General features: G+C 45.7%; 1 protein-coding gene and 1 long non-coding RNA gene across 2 annotated transcripts in view; one reads left to right on the top strand and one right to left on the bottom strand.

The window, feature by feature from the left end:
• RHBDF1 (rhomboid 5 homolog 1) overlaps positions 1-19,851 on the top strand; it is a 542,782-nt gene that overhangs the window by 384,701 nt on the left and 138,230 nt on the right. The window contains exon 14 of the mRNA XM_053472100.1: positions 7,633-7,727. Coding sequence (XP_053328075.1) covers positions 7,633-7,727 — 95 coding nt within the window. The remainder of the gene's footprint in view (positions 1-7,632; positions 7,728-19,851) is intronic.
• LOC128502357 (uncharacterized) overlaps positions 1-19,851 on the bottom strand; it is a 306,149-nt gene that overhangs the window by 226,187 nt on the left and 60,111 nt on the right. The gene's annotated exons all lie outside the window — the stretch shown is intronic.

The raw sequence follows: 19,851 nt of genomic DNA, 5'->3' as shown, positions 1-19,851 counted from the left end.
ATAAAGGATAACTTTATTAAAAGTTCCCTTTACAATATGTTAGACTTACCCAATGGTATCGGCTCCAGATGTTGCGTGGCGCCCCCCAATTCAACGGTTTCAGCCCTCTTGAGCTGTATTTGGGATGGTGTTAGTTATTTATGTTGTCTCTCTATGCTGCAATTTGACTTGCCTGTATTGTTTGTTTTATGTCCCTGTAATTTGAATTGCTGTATCGTGCTTCTTATCGCTGTATGACCTTTTTATTTCTGTTCTTTGTTTTGGCTCGTCTACATTGTATTTTTTTTTTATGTGTACTATCCTCTTTGAATAAAATAAGTTTAAAAGAAAACCCACTAATATTTGCCACACTGACTGTCAATTAGGGAAGACAGAGAGAGTCAGTGCAGTATTCCCTCTATCTGACCCTACCGTGACATTGAGAGGTCCTCTCCACCGTAGTCGGTTTGTCCCCTCATTCACTAAGCCACACCTCTCTTTTACTTACTCCCTGTAGTTCAGGTATGGATCAAATAAACAACACATTTAAACAGCACTGCGGGTATAGATCAACTAAGTAAAAGCTCTGTATCTGAAGGTATTAGGAGACTGTGAACCCCAGGCAGTTGATTGGCATGGCATCTGGGTACAGCTGCTATGCAGATCATACATATGGGTCCCTGGGGTGGAACAATTGGAGAGCAGGGTGGGCCAATGCTCCGTTCCTCCATTCTGTGGAAATTCCATGCCGGCTTTTCCAGGAGGCTAGAAGTCCCCTGGAGCCTGATACTCGGAAAGACTGTTGGGGGAAGAGGAAGTTTCCCTGAGCTCCCAGGGCAAGGAGAGACCCTGAAGAAGACCATCCCTGAGCCAAGTGAGGCAATACCTGCCTGGACATGTGTGTGCTATCTGGGGGAGGTTTTCCAGAGCCTGGCTTAGCTGGGTCTGGCGGGGAGGTCAAGTTAGTGGGTGATTAGGCTGGTCAGTCTGGGCCAGCATCGTACTGGTAGAGAGGACTCCAATTGGGAGCTAGGTTTTCTTTTTATGATTTGGTTTTGGGGTTTGAGCAGTTAAAATAAAGCGCTGTTTTGTTACAAGCTGGTGTTCCCGACTCTGATTGCCCTAGAGGACTGTGCTTAGGACCCCTAAATGTGACATGTATGGCCCTCATGATACAGGGTTTGTCACATAATACATAAATATTGTATGGAAACATAGCATAGCAGATATAGATCAACAGAACACACAAACCCAGCATTGCAGGAATAGATCAAATGGAAATCACATGTAAACTCAGCACTGAAGGTATAGATCAAATAAATAACACATGGAAACAGCACTGCAGGTATTGATCAACTAAATAAGACATGCAAACCCTGTATTTGTAGATATATGATGTATGGAAACATAGCATAGCAGATATAGATCAACAGAATAACACAAAAACCCAGCTTTGCAGGTATAGATCAACTGGAATTCACATAAAAACTCAGCATTAAAGGGATAGATAAAAGCCCCTAAATTACAGGCACAGATCACAGGTTGCACACCCCAAAGGCCAGCCCTGGCATTCACACTGCTCACATAGAACCTGACAGGCACCCAAATTACACACATAAGACAAGCCATCTTTATCCCCAAACAGTCCAACATGAGTCAACTTTGTCACCAAACAGCCGGCCCTGTGCCATCTTTGTCCCATAAACACCCTGCCTGTACCATCTCGGTCCCCAAGGCTTAAACACCCTGCTTGTGCCATCTTTGCCTTTACACAAATCAATTATACACCTATGATACACACACTTTTACAGCGACTTAGTAATTCAGACAATTTATTCACACAATAATTTATTCTCTCACTCTTTCACAGAAATTATTTACACATATTCATTAATGCATTCTCACAAATTCATTAATTCTCTCACTCATTCACACAATTAATCTACCCCCTTCTCACTATCAACCCCTCTTCCCCCTTCTCATCATCTACCCTCCCCCTTTGTAGTTCACTGACCTTGCAGAAGTCCTGCTGTGGGAGCGCAAGGCCTCTGGCTTGCTTCACTGCTGAGCCACTCTCCTGCGCTTAAATCAAGGCTGAACAAAAAAGCATTTCAGTTGGAGGGGGCACATGGTGGGGCACAGCATGGGGTAGGGGGGCACGGCCCCCTCTGGCCCCCCTGCCGATGCCACCGTTTCTGTCACGTACCTGCTTCTTTGGCGAAGGGGGAAACCTCCTTTCAGGACTCAGCAACCACAGAAAAGGGGAGACCCCCATCCAATCCGCAGCAGCCACCACAGAGGAGAGGAGACCCCCATCCAAACCACAGCAGATGCCGTGGAGGAGAGGGAGACTTCCATCCAGTACACAGCAGCTTCTACAGTCACCACAGAGAAGGGGCAGACCCCGATCCAGCTTTCAGAAGCAGCCGCCAGCAGAGTAAGATCCTCTTCTCACTTAATGCTAGTGTCTATTGGTGCTTACAACAGGTTAAGGTTTAGGAGTTTACCGAGCTACAACAAACAGTAAGATATGGATAGGTACATGTTGGGTTTTTTTTGGAAGAGGAGCCCAATATGCAGGGGTAGTAGGAAACGATGCAGGGTCCTTGAGGCAATCCAAGGTCAAGGTTAACAGGTAGGCAGCAAGACAAAGCCATGGTCACCAAAGGGACAGGAGCACTGTCACGTCTTCAATACGGCAGAGGATCCTCGCTGCAGAAATTGGAAAGGCTCCTCCTGGCGGAGATGGAGAGCCCAGCAACAGAACACCAAAGTGTATAGCGGACACAGGAGCGTAGCGTAGTACAAAATAATCAGGAACAAAATAATAAATAAAATAATAAATTCAGGGGTCAGGCAGAAGAGTAGTCGGGGTCACAAGCAGAGGTCAGGGCAGGCAGCAAACATCAAAGGTCAAAAACTAGCCGGAGTCAGAACCAAAAATAACAAGCAAATCAAGGAACGCTAGTGAAGGCTATAAGGCACTATCACAGGCAAAGGTGAAGTACTTACTGAGGGTTTAAATATCCCTCTCAATATCAGGATCCTCGTAACCACCTGATAAGGGGGAGGAGGAAAAAAGATAAATGACGCTTTAAGAAGCGACATGCGCGAACGGCACTCCTGACGTCGAGGCGCGTGCCCCGTCAGGATCCATTGATCTCTGCGGGGATGTGCGTCTATCCCTGGACCGGACCTGGTGGCGGTTCCCGACGACGGAACGAGCAGGGGGCTGGACGCACGGGGCTGTGTCTCAGCTCCCCAACCCGCGCGACGACGGAGGAGGTAACAAGCACAGAGCTGGGGACACACAGTAGCACACAGAGTGTCTCGGAATACATGAGCGCCAGCATGAAGGAACTCAGGGGTTTTAAAGGGATCTCAGGCGTGATGTCATGGGGAAAAATTATTTGATCCCCTGCTGATTTTGTAAATCGATTTATACATTGATTTGCATTTTACTCAGTGAAATAAGTATTTGATCCCCTATCGATCAGCAAGATGTCTGGCTCCCAGGTGTCTTTTATATAGGTAACAAGCTGAGATTAGGAGCACTCTCTTACCTGCATAAAAGACACCTGTCCACAGGAGCAATCAATCATTCAGATTCCAAACTCTCCACCATGGCCAAGACCTAAGAGCTATCCAAGGGTGTCAGGGACAAGATTGTAGATCTACACAAGGCTGGAATGGGCTACAAGACCAACGCCAAGCAGCTTGGTGAGAATGTGACAACAGATGGTGTGATTATTTGCAAATGGAAGAAACACAAAATAGCTGTCAATCTCCTTCAGTCTGTGGCTCCATGCAAGATCTCACCTCATGGAGTTTCAATGATCATGAGAACGGTGATGAATCAGCCCAGAACTACAGGATTTTGTCAAGGCAGCTGGGACCATAGTCACCAAGAAAACAATTGGTGACACACTACGCCGTGAAGGACTGAAATCCTGCAGCGCCTGAAAGGTCCCCCTGCTCAAGAAAGCACCTGCACAGGCTGTCTAAAGTTTGCCAATGAACATCTGAATGATTCAGAGGAGAACTGGGTGAAAATGTTGTGGCCAGATGAGACCAAAGTCAAGCTATTTGGCATCAAAGGAGGAGGAGGAATGCCTATGACCTCAAGAACACCATCCCCACCACCAAACATGGAGGTGGAAACATTATGCTTTGGGTGCTTTTTTGCTAAGGGGACAGAACAACTTCACCGCATCAAAGGAACGATGGATGTGGCCATCTACTGTCAAATCTTGGGTGAGAACCTCCTTCCCTCAGCCAGAGCATTGAAAATGGGTCTTGGGTGGGTATTGCATCATAACAATGACCCAAAACACATGGCCAAGGCAACAAATGAGTGGCTCAAGAAGACGCACATTAATGTCCTGGAGTGGCCTACCCAGTCTCCAGACCTGAATCTGATAGAAAATCTGTGGAGGAAGCTGAAGGTTTGAGTTGCCGAACATCAGCTTCAAAATCTTAATGACTTGGAGAGGATCTGCAAAGAGGAGTGGGACAAAATCCCTCCTGAGATGTGTGCAAACCTGGTGGCCAACTTTAAGAAACATCTGACCTCTATGATAGCCAACAAGGGTTTTGCCACCGAGTACTAAGTCATGTTTTGAAAGGGTCAAATACTTATTTCACTGAGTAAAATCCAAATCAATTTATAACTTATTTGAAATGCGTTATTCAGGATTTTTTGGTTGTCATTCTGTATCTCACTGTTCAAATAAACCTACCATTAAATGTATAGACTAATCATGTCTTTGTCAGTGGGCAAATGTTCAAAATCAGCAGGGGATCAAATAATTTTTTTCCTTCACTTTATAACTTTGGGTGTTTCTTGAATCAGATTCAAGTAATATATGCCAGTGTTTGTGGGCTATTTGTTTACATTTCTGAAAATAATTATTATAGTTTACCACCATAGTTTTTTTTTTTTGTCTTTATTATTTTCAAAAAAACAAAAACATATAAAAACAATAGATTGTATAAATGCATTAAACACTGTATAGTAATTATTTTCTCCCTCCCGACCCACCCCAAATTAAAAAAAACAAAAAACAAACCTAATGTTTACATTTTATATTCTCTATGAATTACTTCTAACCATTCTTTGATATTCGAGGGAGTCAGAGAAATCCAGCTCCTGACGATCATAAGACGACCACAGAACAGTAACCTATGAAGACCATAGTTACTGTGTTTTTTATCTTTAGCCTTATATACTAATAGTTCATTTCTATCTAATGTATTAACTTATTTGATTATGTTTTTCAGTGGTCCTTCCTCATATTTTCTAAACTAACATTTTTAGTGCAGTACTTATTTCTGATTCTTTTAAGTATGAATATTATCCATTGGATATATACATGCATGTGTCACACAATCCTTTTACATTTTTATTTTTTTTAAATATATTATTAGTATTTTTTATATATACATTTATCCGACAAAATAATTTATTTGATAAAAAAAATTAACAAAGTCCATTTTGCCCTGTTTTGCATTACAATTAAAAAGTTTCATAGAGAAAAATGTGCATACATATTTCATTACACGTATATTTTTTATTATACATAATTTAATTTGTATTATGATTGTTAATAATATGTAAATAGGAACACAATGGGCAAATATTAATTCTCATTTGTTTACTGACAATAAATCATATTGTAATATTTGAAAAATTCTACAGCTGCCATTGTCATACATGGATGTAACATATCCATGGTTTCAGAAAAGTTACGCTAAATTTCAAAAGGTTAATTCTACTTAAGGCACAAGAGAACTATGCTATATGTTTACTTATGACAATGTTAAGCAGTAAGGAGGAGACAAATTTCAAGACTATACCACAAACGTTCATTGGCTTTGTGTCTGGGTAGTTGTATACAAGGACTGAGACTAAAAGCTAAGATGGCATCAGCTTGCTGTGACATAAAAGTACAGGGACAAATTCATAGCTGATATCTGTGAGCATAGATTCAATAGGCTTGCTTATATGTGAGTTTTTTCAGCCTTAAATACAAATGGTACACTGTTGTTGTTACTAAAAAGTTGTCTTCTTTTACACCTTGTTTGTTGACATTATATTCTAGTGTATGTGAAACTTAGTGATACATGTTTCTGGCAAAAATGTGGACATGTCCTGTTGCATGGAGTATCTGAGTCTGTATTTAGAGTACTTGAGTGAATCCACAAAGGCCCGTTTATAAAATATTTACCCTATACTATCTCAGCTCATTTCATATACACAAGTAATGCAAGAATACGATATCAAAGAATGTGTGATCCAGTCCTTGGTAATGTCATGTCCATAAGTATCATGTTACATCTATTTTTTTATTTACAGTAAGTGTACAGTATGCACATGTCTATATAAAGAATATTATTCACATAATATTTTTCAATATATATAGATAGATAGATAGATAGATAGATAGATAGATAGATAAATAGATACACATATATATATACACACATATATATATATATACACACATATATATCTATATATATATATATATCTATATATCTATATATCTATATATATATATATATATATATATATATATATATATATACCCTCCTCTTCTATTTTCTTACTGTTCCTCCTGTTCTCCTTCCTTTGTAGAAAGGAACGCCTTATTGGTCAAACACATCAGCTTTCTGTACAATCTTAGCAGAGTTAAATTGGTAGCTCTCTATATGCGCACATTTGATAATTTGATAATTTTAATCCTATATATATTATTTTTTTGTATTATTGTGTATTCAAATCTATTTCACACCTGTCTTTTGGCACCATGCTAGACAAGTCAGAATTTGTGAAGTAAATCAGTAATATAGCTATTTCTATTGTTTATACAATCTTGCCATGTATTATGTCCTCACTTTATTTAATAATTGTATCACTGTGACCTGTTTCAGCCAATCACAGAATTGCTATAAGCTTTTTGTAACATTTGCAAACATGTAGGTATCAGTTCTTTATTGACATCTATGTAGAGGAACAATATTTTAAACTTTTGCCTTCTCATGACCTTAACTAACCAATGCAGCCGTTTTCCTCTTTATTTTTTTAATTACCCAGATGTTTACTGGAATATTGAAACTAGATGGACAGTCCAGGCCTGACTAGATTTTTCATTGCGGTTGACCCCAGGGATCTCTCTTGTAGCTAGTGGGCACCCTCTCATTATGTCATGGTGATAAGTTCTTTGAGGCAGAAATCCTTGCTGACTGGTCTCACTCTCATCAAGGACCAAAGCTTTGTGTGATTAGTTGTTGGTGGATTAACTGTGGATGTGATGGGTGTAGCCAGCGCCACCAGTGCCAGTGCGATGGGCGAACAATGCCTGCTTTTTTGCTAAATGCTTTAAGTGCTTTAAGTGACAAGAAGAATTAGAAGAAATGCTGGTATAAGAGGTCATAGTGTCAATTAAAGGGTAAGAATCTAAAATTTGAGGATATCCAAGAGAAGGAAAATGACAAAGTACTTTCTGAGGTCTTACAATAGATGTAACTTTTTTTGTGTGAAAGGTAATTGAGAATAACAGCTCTCCATGGACTAGTTTATCCTCCACACTTAAATACATTTTTTACTTTTGCAGTAATTTGCCCTCAATAATCATTTGTCACTTGTTACAGGTATGCACAAAGAACAGCAATGGAAAATATCCTAATCACCTTCATATGGACTGTGCTATAACAGGTAGACCCTGTTGTATTGGAACAAAAGGAAGGTAAGATACAGTTTAAAAATCAACTGATTTTATGGAAAGGTGTGTGTGTGTGTAGTTATATAAAAAAGTTCCCTTCTCATCCCTGTGGGTGGTATGTGTCTTCCTCAACCTTGGGTCTTCTTCTAGAGGCCTGAGGGTTCTACACAGTATCTTTGCGGTTCCTAGCACTGCACTCTACTATAGAGTGTTATGTACCTGTAATTGGTTGGAGCCACTCTCACGGTCTCACCTAAGGAGTCACAGCCCTGAGTGCTCCTATGACCACTTGATGGAGTTAAGTTAGGGTGACCACATTTTATTTCTGCCATTCAGGGACACACTATGAAGAGGATGAGATTACACACACACACAAAGAAAAAAATTTCTGCCCCCCCTGAGATATGCTGCCACTCTGTCCCGAAGATGTGCCCCCCCACTCTATCCCCCCCAAGATATGCTGCCACTCTGCCCCCAAGATGTGCCCCCCCGAGATATGCTGCCACTCTATCCCCCCCGAGATATGCTGCCACTCTGTCCTCAAGATGTCCCCCCCGTCAGACCTACGGTGCAGACTCCACGGGGTCTTGCGGGCCGGCGGGGGACATCTACGCATAACGCATATTCAACTTACGGTGCCGGCACTTCCGCCGTGGGAAGTACCGGCAAGGAAGATTATCGTACATCGAGCAGACGTGCCGTCTGCACGATGCGCTTAGACAACCTCTTAGACAACCTCCCATGCCGGCACTCCCCCTGTGGGAACTGCTGGCAGGGGAGGCTGTCCGAGCATATCAGAGAGTAGGATGCAGGTCCCCTGCACCGCTGCTGGGGATCTGTTTCCTAACCCTGCTGCCTGCCCGGCGCCCGGAACTGCATGTCCCGGGCGTCGGGTGCTAGACCCCGAATATAGGCCGCACCCACACTTTAAGTCTTTAAGTGCGGCCTATATTCGGGCAATATATATATATATAAATATATACACAGTATCTCACAAAAGTACACCCCTAGCATTTTTGTAAATAGTTTATTATATCTTTTCATACGACAACACTGAAGAAATGACACTCTGCTACAAAGTAAAATAGTGAGTGTACAGCCTTTATAGCAGTGTACATTTGCTGTTCCCTTAAAAATAACTCAACATAAAAATATGTGCGCAGACAGTTTTTGTTTTTTGTATACATTGTACAGCCAATACACTGTTTTTGCAGCATGCTTACACCTGTTTGGTAGGCCTCGTATTATTTGTATTATTTGTATTATTTGAGCCTGTGACTAGCTTAGCGCACCGACATTTTTTCTTTTGCCTGTTTGCACATATTTGAGGTTGTTGGCTCCTCATCAGTTTGGTTGCAGCTTGCTGTCCAGGGGTTAATAGGGAGGAGGTTTAATTGCACCTCCCCCAACACATTAATAAGGTTTTGGTAGCAGTATAGACTGCTTTGTGTGCCCACTATGTAGGAGGTGAGAGTAGGTTCTCACCCTATTGAGAGTGTGCCTTGACGTGGCGGGTGAGCTTAATTATGCTTTGGCCAATTCATATAACCAAAACCTCTCATTTATATTATGTTTATATATTTGTTGCCAACTTTATTAGGGTAAGAAGCGCAGACAGTTTTTGTTTTTTGTATACATTGTACAGCCAATACACTGTTTTTGCAGCATGCTTACACCTGTTTGGTAGGCCTCGTATTATACATTTGTATTATTTGAGCCTGTGACTAGCTTAGCGCACCGACATTTTTTCTTTTGCCTGTTTACACAGCCATTAATGTCTAAACCTTGGCAACACAAGTGAGTACACCCCTAAGTGAAAATATCCAAATTGGGTCCAATTTGCCATTTCCCCTTCCTTATGAGTCTTGTGACTCATAAGTTTTACAAGGTCTCAGATGTGAATGGGGAGCAGATGTGTTAAATTTGGTGTTATCGCTCTCACACTCTCTCATACTGGTCACTGGAAGTTGAACATGGCACCTCATGGCAAAGATCTGAAAAAAAGAATTGTTGCTCTACATAAAGATGGCCTCGGCTATTGCCAGGACCCTGAAACTGAGCTGAAGCATGGTGGGCAAGACCAAACAGCCGTTTCAGAGGACAGGTTCCACTCAGAACAGGCCTCGTCATGGTCTACCAAAGAAGTTGAGTGCACGTGCTCAGCGTCATATCCAGAGGTTGTCTTTGGGAAATAGACGTATGAGTGCTGCCAGCATTGCTGCAGAGGTTGAAGGAGTGGGGTGGGTCAGCCTATAAGTGCTCAGACTATACACCGCAAACGGCATCAAATTGGTCTGCATGTCGTCCCAAAAGGAAGCCTCTACTATAGATGATGCACAAGAAACATCATCACAAGATGATGCACAAACAGTTAGCTGAAGACAAGCAGACTAAGGACATGGATTACTGGAACCATGTTCTGTGGTCCGATGAGACCAAGATAAACTTATTTGGTTCAGATGGTGTCAAGTGTGTGTGGCAGCAACCAGAGTAAGACACCTACAGTCAAGCATTGTGGTGGGAGTGTCATGGTCTGGGCCCGCATGAGTGCTGCCGGCACTGAGGAGCTACAGTTCATTGAGGGAACCATGGATGCCAACATGTACTGTAACATACTGAAGCAGAGCATGATCCCCTTCCTTCAGAGACTGGGCCACAGGACAGTATTCCAACATGATAACGACCCCAAACACACCTCCAAGACGACCACTGCCTTGCTAAAGCAGCTGAGAGTAAAGGTGAGGGGCTGGCCAAGCATGTATCCAGACCTAAACCCTATTGAGCATCTGTGGGGCATCCTCAAATGGGGCATCCTCATCTGTGGGGCATCCTCAAATGGAAGGTGGGGGAGCGCAAGGTCTCTAACATTCACCCTGTCGTCATTGAGGAGTGGAAGAGAACTCTAGTGGCAACCTGTGACGGTCTGGTGAACTCCATGCCCAAGAGGGTTAAGGCAGTGCTGGAAAATAATGGTGGCCACACAAAATATTGACAATTTGGGCCCAATTTGGACATTTCCACTTAGGGGTGTACTCACTTTTGTTCCCAAGGTTTAGACATTAATGGCTGTGTGTTATTTTTAAGGGAACAGCAGATGTACACTGTTATACAGGATGTACACTCACTACTTTACATTGTAGCAGAGTGTAATTTCTTCAGTGTTGTTATAAAATCACTCCCTCTGCTCCCACACCAAAAAATAGGTTTAGATCAAATAAACAATACATAAAACAGCACTTTCATGTATAGATCAACTGAATAAGACATACAAACCTTATATTTGCAGGTATACATAAATAATGTATAGAAACATAGCAGATCAGGTATAGATCAACAGATTAACACACAAACCCAGGTTTGCATGTATAGATCAATTGAAATTCACATGAGAACTCAATATTGAAGGCATAGAATCAGACTTACAAATCCTGTATTTGTAGGTATACAATAGTAATGTATGGAAACATAGCATTGCAGGTATAGATCAACAAAACACACAAGCCCAGCATTGCAGGTATAGGTCAACTGGAAATCCCATGTAAACTCAGCGCTGAGGGTATAGATCAAATAAACACATGGAAACCGCATTGCAGGTATTGATCAGCTGAATACGTCATACAAACCCTGTATTTGCAGGTATTAGGGCTTCAACTAACGATTATTTAAATAATCGATTAGTTGGCCGATTATTTTTTCGATTAATCGGATAAAAAAATGCAATTTTTTTTTTTTAAACTTACAATTTACACTTTCATCTCCTTATCGCAATGGCATTTCTCTATTCACCTTCTTATTTTACTGACATGATAATAAAAGCTACAAGAACCCAAACACAGTGTTTCTCAAACTAGGTTTTAATACAAAGTTATTAGTAAATATTAATTCATATGTTAACTATTTTTCATATTTAATAAAAACTATGAGAAAAAAGCCTTGTTTATATTTTCTTTTATTTACCAAACTGCCCCCAGTTATGCACATCTGACCCCAAGCTATGTCAGAGATTCCACTGTTCCCCCTGAGATGCCACTGTGCCCCCGATATGCCTTATACTCCTTATATGCCAGTGATATGCAACTGAGCCCCCTGATATACCTTTTACCCCCTGATATGCCTAATATCGATATGCCTTATACCCCCTATATGCCACTGTGCCCGCTGATATGCCTTTTAACTTCCAATATGCCACTCGCCCCCATTTATGCCTTATACCTCCCTATATGCCACTGTGCACCCCGATATGCCACTCCGCCCCCATAAATGCCCTGCACCACCCTGAAATTCATTACATTCCCTGATTCACCACTCTGCCTCCCTGTCAGGGTCCGGCGACCCGACACGGTACCCGCCGTGGTCCGGTGACCCGATGCAGTACCCTCCGGGGTCCGGCAACCCGATGCGGTCCCTTACCTGGATGCCCGCTACTCGCGGGCATCGGATCCAGCGCATCTCCTGTCGGTCTCTCCGCCCGGCCGGCTTCTGCTAGGCGCGCGCCCTCTATTAACTTTATTGTTCCCCGAACTGGGTTCGCGGGAACTCGCCGCTGTAGCCTCCCACTTGGGGGTGGAGCTTCCCCCGAGCGGCAAGTTTAAAACCGAGCACTGAGCTTTTCTCAGTGCTCAGTTATTGTGCTTACCTGCTACATCCTGAGTGCGCCTTCCTAGTGATTTTCCGTGTACCTACCTGGCATTCCTCTGACCACGCTCCTGCCTGACCCTTATCTACTAAACGGCTCGTGATTTTTCTGGTTACCTTCCTGGCTCTCCTACGATTCTGCCTGACCCTTTTGTACCTCGTTGCCTGCTCGTGTACCGTACCTCGGCTTGTATCCTGACTTTGGCTTGTCTGATCCTCCTGTACCTCGTGGCCCGGCTGTGTACCATACCTCGGCTTATCCTAACTCCGTTTTGGGCCTTGTCTGTTAAGCGCCTCTGCCTGCATATTGAGCTCTGTTCCCTATTGAACTTATCCTTCCTGCTTATTGTTCCTGACACTCCCCCAGATATGACACTCTGAAATTCATTATACTCCCATACACCACTCTACCTCCCCCTATACAGCACTCTAACTCCCCCAGATATGCCACTCTGCCTCCCTGAAATTCATTACACCCCATACACCACTCTGAAATTCATGATCAAGGCACTAGATACATTTGTGGGTCATGTTAAGAGTGTAATCATAATAAAACAAACGACAGACACCGATTAGATTTTTAAAGGCCACAGTATTATTTATGGTAAGTACTGTGACACGTAAAGCTTTATTTAAACTTTAAACATACATTTGTTGAAACTTGTGTAACCTCCCAGCTTAATGCATAAACCGCCAGATTTAACCCCTTTTAAACCCAAGGAGGTTACAACCACCGACCGTGCGACAACTAAGTACATAACCACTACCTGATCACAGCATGTTGCCGCGTACACCGACCACGAGCCGTAAAACCGCACTAGCCCGTGGTGTAAACACGAAGGCCCCCCTTTTCCCTGGGACCCTGCCCGTGGAAAAAAGGCCCACCAGAACTTCCAATACCCACGGATTCCACACCTCGGGTGAAAACCGCGACTATTTTACCACGTATCATGACTAAACCAACCATAAAAACCTGACGGGAACCTCAGTTCCCAGCCATACCAACTACCGGCAGAAAGAGAAAAAAAAAAAAAAAAGAAAAAACCCAGATAGGGCGGGAGGGAAAAAAAAAAAAACTTTCTATCTGCCTCTCCTTCCTGCTTTATCAAAAAGGTAGAGGACCATAGAGAAACACCCCTATTTAAGGCCCTCTTAACTCCACCCCCCATTAACCCTGACCTATAGGGAATTGGCCCTAGGGTGACCCTGCCCCCACTAGCATGATCCAGGCCTGCTCATGAGGCCCCTTCTTTTATTGGTGTATATCCGGGGCCCACTTTATATTCCCTGATTCACCACTCTGCCTCCCCCAGATATGCCACTCTGAAATTCATTATACTCCCATACACCACTCTGCCTCCTCCCCCCTTGCATACACCACTCTGCCCCCTCCCATACACCACTCTGCCTCCTCCCCCTCCCATACACCACTCTGTCTCCGCCCCCTCCCATTCACTACTCTGCCTCCGCCCCCTCCCATTCACCACTCTGCCTCCGCCCCCTCCCATTCACCACTCTGCCTCCTCCCCCCCTCCCATACACCACTCTGCCTCCTCCCCCCTGCCATATATTATTATCGATTTTATCGATTAGTTGTTACAGCCCTAGCAGGTATACATAAATATTTTATGGAAACATGGTATAGCAGATATGGATCAACAGAATAACACACAAAGCCAGCTTTGCAGGTATAGATCAATTGGAATTCACATAAAAACTCAACATTAAAGGTATAGATAAAAACCCCTAAATTACAGGCATAGATCACAGGTTGCACAACCCAAAGCCAGCCCTGGTGTCCACACTGCCCACTTAGAACCTGGCCAGCAAACATTTGTGGGTCATGTTAAGAGTGTAATCATAATAAAACAAACGACAGACACCGATTGGATTTTTAAAGACCACAGTATTATTTATGGTAAGTACTGTGACACGTAAAGCTTTATTTAAACTTTAAACATTTATTTGTTGAAACTTGTGTAACCTCCCAGCTTAATGCATAAACCGCCAGATTTAACCCCTTTTAAACCCAAGGAGGTTACAACCACCGACCGTGCGACAACTAAGTACATAACCACTACCTGATCACAGCATGTTGCCGCGTACACCAGCCACGAGCCGTAAAACCGCACTAGCCCGTGTTGTAAACACGAAGGCCCCCCTTTACCCTGGGACCCTGCCCGTGGAAAAAAGGCCCACCAGAACTTCCAATACCCACGGATTCCACACCTCGGGTGAAAACCGTGACCATTTTACCACGTATCATGACTAAACCAACCATAAAAACCTGACGGGAACCTCAGTTCCCCGCCACGGCCAGCGCATCCGACCCAACTTGAATGCGCTGGCTCCTCCACAAAGAAACAGCCTTCTCTACGCCACACCGAACATCCAACAACCATATGTCCGATCCAATGTCGGTCAAGTGAACACCATCCTTGCGGAAGAGAGCCGCATTGTCACCTTCCAGGTCATAATGGGGCACCACAATACCCCCAAATCTGGACACAAATTTAGACACCGCTTTGTTAACCTTCACCCTGGCCCTGTTAACCCCCTGCAAGGACCTGGCACCGCGCCAAAAAAGCCGTGGAGTGATATGGGACCACACCATCACCATTCCCGGAAAACGTGTCCCCAACCGCACCAAATCGCATTTAATGTCCCGCATTAAAACCCTCAGTGGGATTCCACAAAGGTCGTTACCACCACCGTGCAACACCAACACATGCTGAGGGGAATCGGCCTGAACCCTAGCATAAAATTCAGCAATATTCTCCTCCCAAGTCTTACCCGGAAAACCGAACCATCTAACCTGAGCGTCGTCAACTGAAAGGCCCAATTGAGTACCCCGTTCCCGAACGGCCGCCCTCCTTTCCGCCCAGTAGACAAATGAATGGCCAAAAATCCACACCTGACAGCAGGCCTGATCTGCAAAACAAATAAACCAAACCGGTAAAAACAACACATAGCAGAAAGGAGGGGGCAAAACAACAACGGCCGTACATAAGATTGAAACCGGGACGACTTCCATCTCCCAATGCGCTGAATTGTCTCATCAGGAAGGCCCCACCTAGCCGCCTCCGTGGCCGCGCCGATCCTGAACTAGTGAGACGCGAATTCACCAGGAGACAATCTCAGCAGCGCAAGCCCTTTACGAAATATCGCTACGAACTGATAAAAAGGAACCATCAGTGTGCACAAAAAATGGCCCCTGAACACTAGGATGCAATTGCAAAAATCACGACAAGCACACAACCGGACACAAGGACGACCCTGATAATTGAAACAAGGAGACTGTAAAACCCTTACCCAACTGATCCGTTTTAGACCACCGAATAAACAACCGCACCATGTCAACCCCAACCAACACATCCTGAAAGCGCACACCACCACGGACCCTTCGCAATGGACTAACCAACTCGCTGATACGCAAGGCCCCAAAGAAGGCCACCACAAAAGCAGCACGAAACAAGACTTCCTCATACCGGTCCCTACCAAGCGTGCCCAGACCATCGCAAAGCCCGCCCAGGATATGAAACGTAACTGGTCGACGAGAGTCCCTCGTCCGGAAACCTTTCCGAAAGCCTTTTAAAGCCTGTTGGACAACAAAGACCTTACAAAAATCAGCTTCACCCCTCACTTTACAACGAAACGAAAGAGCAGAAACCAACTGGTTCACCTTGGAAACCGACACCCCTCTCTCAAATGAGTTGGCCAAATACCTCAGCAACACCAGCATCTTGTCTTCAGCAGAGGAAGGGTTTCCGCAAGACCCCACAAAAGCGTCCCAGGACGTCCAAGCCTTCTGATAGGCCGTCCAAGTAGAGGGAGCCAGCGACCAACCTATCAGGTTCAAGGCGTGACGTCCCCCATCGTCCAAAGCCAGGATGGGCAGGGCAAGCCCACCTGAAGGGCCGTAGGTGCCAGCTGCCGAAACCGCGACCACTGCTGTCGAGACAAAGCATCAGCGATAGAATTCTCAACACTGGGTATGGACTGCCGTTAAAAACATATTAAGTTGTAAACAGCGCAAAACAAGATGCCGCAACAATTTCACGACCGGGGGTGAAGAGGCAGACACATTATTAATGGCCATCACCACACCCAAATTGTCACAATGCAAACACACTCGCTTATTTTGAAACAGATCACCCCATAACTCCACGGCCACGACCACTGGGAAAAAGTTCGAGGAACACTAGATTCCGACAGAGGACAGACCCCTTCCAAGCAGCGGGCCAAGTAGAGGCGCTCCACTGACCCCCCAAAAAAGCCCCGTAACCGTCACCACCAGCCGCATCCGTAAAAAACTCCAGGTCCACATTAGAAACCACCTCATCCATCCAAACGGTTCTCCCATTATATTCCCTTAAAAACACGTCCCAGAGCGCTAAGTCTTCCCGCAAGTCATGCGTGATCCGGATAAAGTGATGGGAGGCCTTAACCCCGTCGGAGGCCATCGCCAATCGTCTACAAAAAACCCGCCCCATCGGGATTATGCGACCAGCGAAGTTAAATTTACCCAGAAGAGATTGAAGCTGCCGTAAAGTCACCTTCTTAACCGAACGAAAATGACCAACCAAAAAACGCAAGTCATTCACTTTATCCATAGGCAACTGGAAAACCATGGCCAGAGAATCAATTTCTATCCCTAGAAACTTCAGCTTATTAACGGGCCCTTCCGTCTTGTCAGGGGCCAAGGGAACCCCAAAATGCTTCATAACACTCTGGAGCGTAGACAACATCATCGCACAGACCTGCGACCCCCCCAGACCAACACACAGAAAGTCGTCCAAGTAATGGATGACAGAAGAGACCCCAGCCTCCTCCCTGACCACCCATTCCAAAAAACAGCTAAAAGTTTCGAAATAGAAACTTGAAATCGAACAGCCCATAGGCAAGCACTTATCCACAAAATATTTCTCATCCCAAAAGCAACCTAAAAGATGAAAACAATCCGGATGAACAGGGAAGAGCCGAAAAGCCGACTCAATGTCGGTCTTAGCCAATAAAGCCCCTTGCCCGTAACGCCGAACCCAGTATAACGCCGAGTCAAAAGAAGCATATGAGACGGTACACAACTCCTTGTCAATCCCGTCGTTCACGGAACCCCCTTTCGGAAAGGAAAGGTGATGAATCATCCGAAATTTGCCGGGTTCCTTTTTGGGCACTACACCCAAAGGTGAAACTCGCAAATCATCGAGGGGGCGGTAAGGAAAGGGCCCGCCATCCGACCCAGAGCCACCTCCTTTGCCAATTTTTCCCTCACGATATCAGGAAAAGACAGGGCAGACTTCAAATTCTTGGGAACACCAGAAACACAAACTTCAGTAAACGGAATGAAAAAACCGTCAGAAAAACCAGCTTCCAACAACCCCGCAGCCGTCCTGTCAGGGTAACGAGACAACCAGGGCCGCATCTCATTTGGTTTCACTGGCGTCATCCCCTTTTGAGCCAGAACCATACCCCTTTCCCCCCTTTCCTTTCTTAAAACATTTAGACAGAGGGTGGGAGCCGGACCACCCGGAACACTCGTGCTTAAACCTGCAGCTGGTACCCCACCTGCACTGTCCTTCATTGAACTGCCAGCAATATCCCTTTCTGAGCCCTGCCAGCGACGAGTTGCTAGCCCCGCTGGCAGTCCCTGAAAAGGGCTGCCGAACAGGAGCCGTGACCTTAAGCCATAAGGCAATGTCCTTATGATCCCACCGTATGGACGAACGTACTGCCTTACGCTGGCGAAACTGCTCGTCATAGCGGAGCCAGGCTAACCCACCATATAACCTGTGAGCTTCCCCTATACTGTCCATGTAACAAAAGAGCTGAGAACATTGGTCAGAAGCCTTTTCCCCAATTACGCTTGCCAGGATAGCAAATGCCTGCAACCAGTTCTGAAAAATGCGAGGTATCAGGCGAAACCTCCGCCTCTCCTCATCCTCTTTCTTCTTCTCATCAGACTTAGCCGATCTATCCAACTGAAACCGCTCCAACGGGAGAAGGGTAAAAATATCCACATATTCCCCTTTCCAAATTTTTTCCTTCACTTCCTGTTTCAAATGAGCTCCCAAAGGACCCTCAAAACAGACGTACACCTCCCCCTTTGCAGTATCAGACGGACGCACCGGATCAGCCACAGCGACTGTCGTCCCCACATCGGAAGCAGGCACGGAAACCGCAGATGAAGCCACCCCAGTAACCTCTGACCCAGAAGACATAGAAACCACAGAAACAGTAGCCACCGCGGGCACACCAGGTGCAACAGGTACAGTAGGCGCAACAGGCGCCGTAGGTGCAACAGGTGCAGTAGGCGCCAGTCCGGTCCCCCCCCATACCCCTGTAGGCCATGCAGGCGCAACCCCAGAACCGCTCGGAGCCACTGCGGGAATATTTCTCAAAAGGGAAGCCAACGCACACATAGAAGAACCCCAATCCCCCGGGTTAACCCCAGACACATCTTTAACCCCCATCACAGACTGTTGGAAAGCATATAAAGGAGCAGCCATCATAACCCCTGCGGGACCAGTATCCCTTGAGGACTCACCAGGCTGGCCAGAATGTGCATGCTCAGCCGTTCCAGAAGTCATCAAAGGAGGTTGTGCAGGAGAGGAGAAGAGGTCAGGTGAAGCCGCCCGCCGCTGAGATGATGAAGCCCTGCAGCCTGTCCAGATGAAGGAGCAGCCATATTAGAGCGGCCACCCGAACTGGAGTGCTGAGGTGAGACGTGCCGCGAGCAGGACCGCCGTAAGGAGCGAGTCCTGCTTCTGCTCCTATCCCTAGATGCCGCTCCGGACGAGCAGTCACGCGACCAGGAGACGGACCGCCGTTCTGTTCTGCCGGGCCGCCAAGCAGCCCGCCTCCCCGCTGCCGGCTCCGCCCCCAACCGGCGAGAAGTACCTGGACCTGGGGACACTGATACTCTTCGTCCCCGGCCGTCACGCCGTACAGCCGTCCCAGCGGTTCGGCGAACATCACAAGGCTCCTGCTCCTCCACGCCCACCTCGGTAGGACAGAATCTTCGCGGGCTGCCAGCCGCACACCTCTGGACACGGAAACTCCGCCGCCGGCCGACAGACAACCCCGGGCTGAGCCTCTCTGGGGGTCGGGTGCGCCGTGCCCTGGTGATCCTCTGCGTCGCCATGGGAGATCCAGACGCCGCGCCGTCCTCTGCCTGCGAAGGGCCGCCGGTCAGCTGATCCAGCCGTTCCTCCAGCCACGCAGTCCCCAGTCGCAAAGCCGAGTCACGGATCCTGGACATCAGCAACTCCAAGTCAGCCATGGCACCAAGGTAAAAGGAATCCTCCTGCAAAACAAACTTTCTATCTGCCTCTCCTTCCTTCTTTATCACCACCCATTAACCCTGGCCTATAGGGAATTGGCCCTAGGGTGACCCTGCCCCCACTAGCATGATCCAGGCCTGATCATGAGGCCCCTTCTTTTATTGGTGTATATCCGGGGCCCACTTTATATTCCCTGATTCACCACTCTGCCTCCCCCAGATATGCCACTCTGA

This window comes from Spea bombifrons, chromosome 7 (assembly GCF_027358695.1).
Source record: "Spea bombifrons isolate aSpeBom1 chromosome 7, aSpeBom1.2.pri, whole genome shotgun sequence".
NCBI lineage: Eukaryota > Metazoa > Chordata > Amphibia > Anura > Pelobatidae > Spea > Spea bombifrons.
Note: the sequence above shows the minus strand (reverse complement) of the source record. Positions and strands in the feature narration are given on the sequence as shown.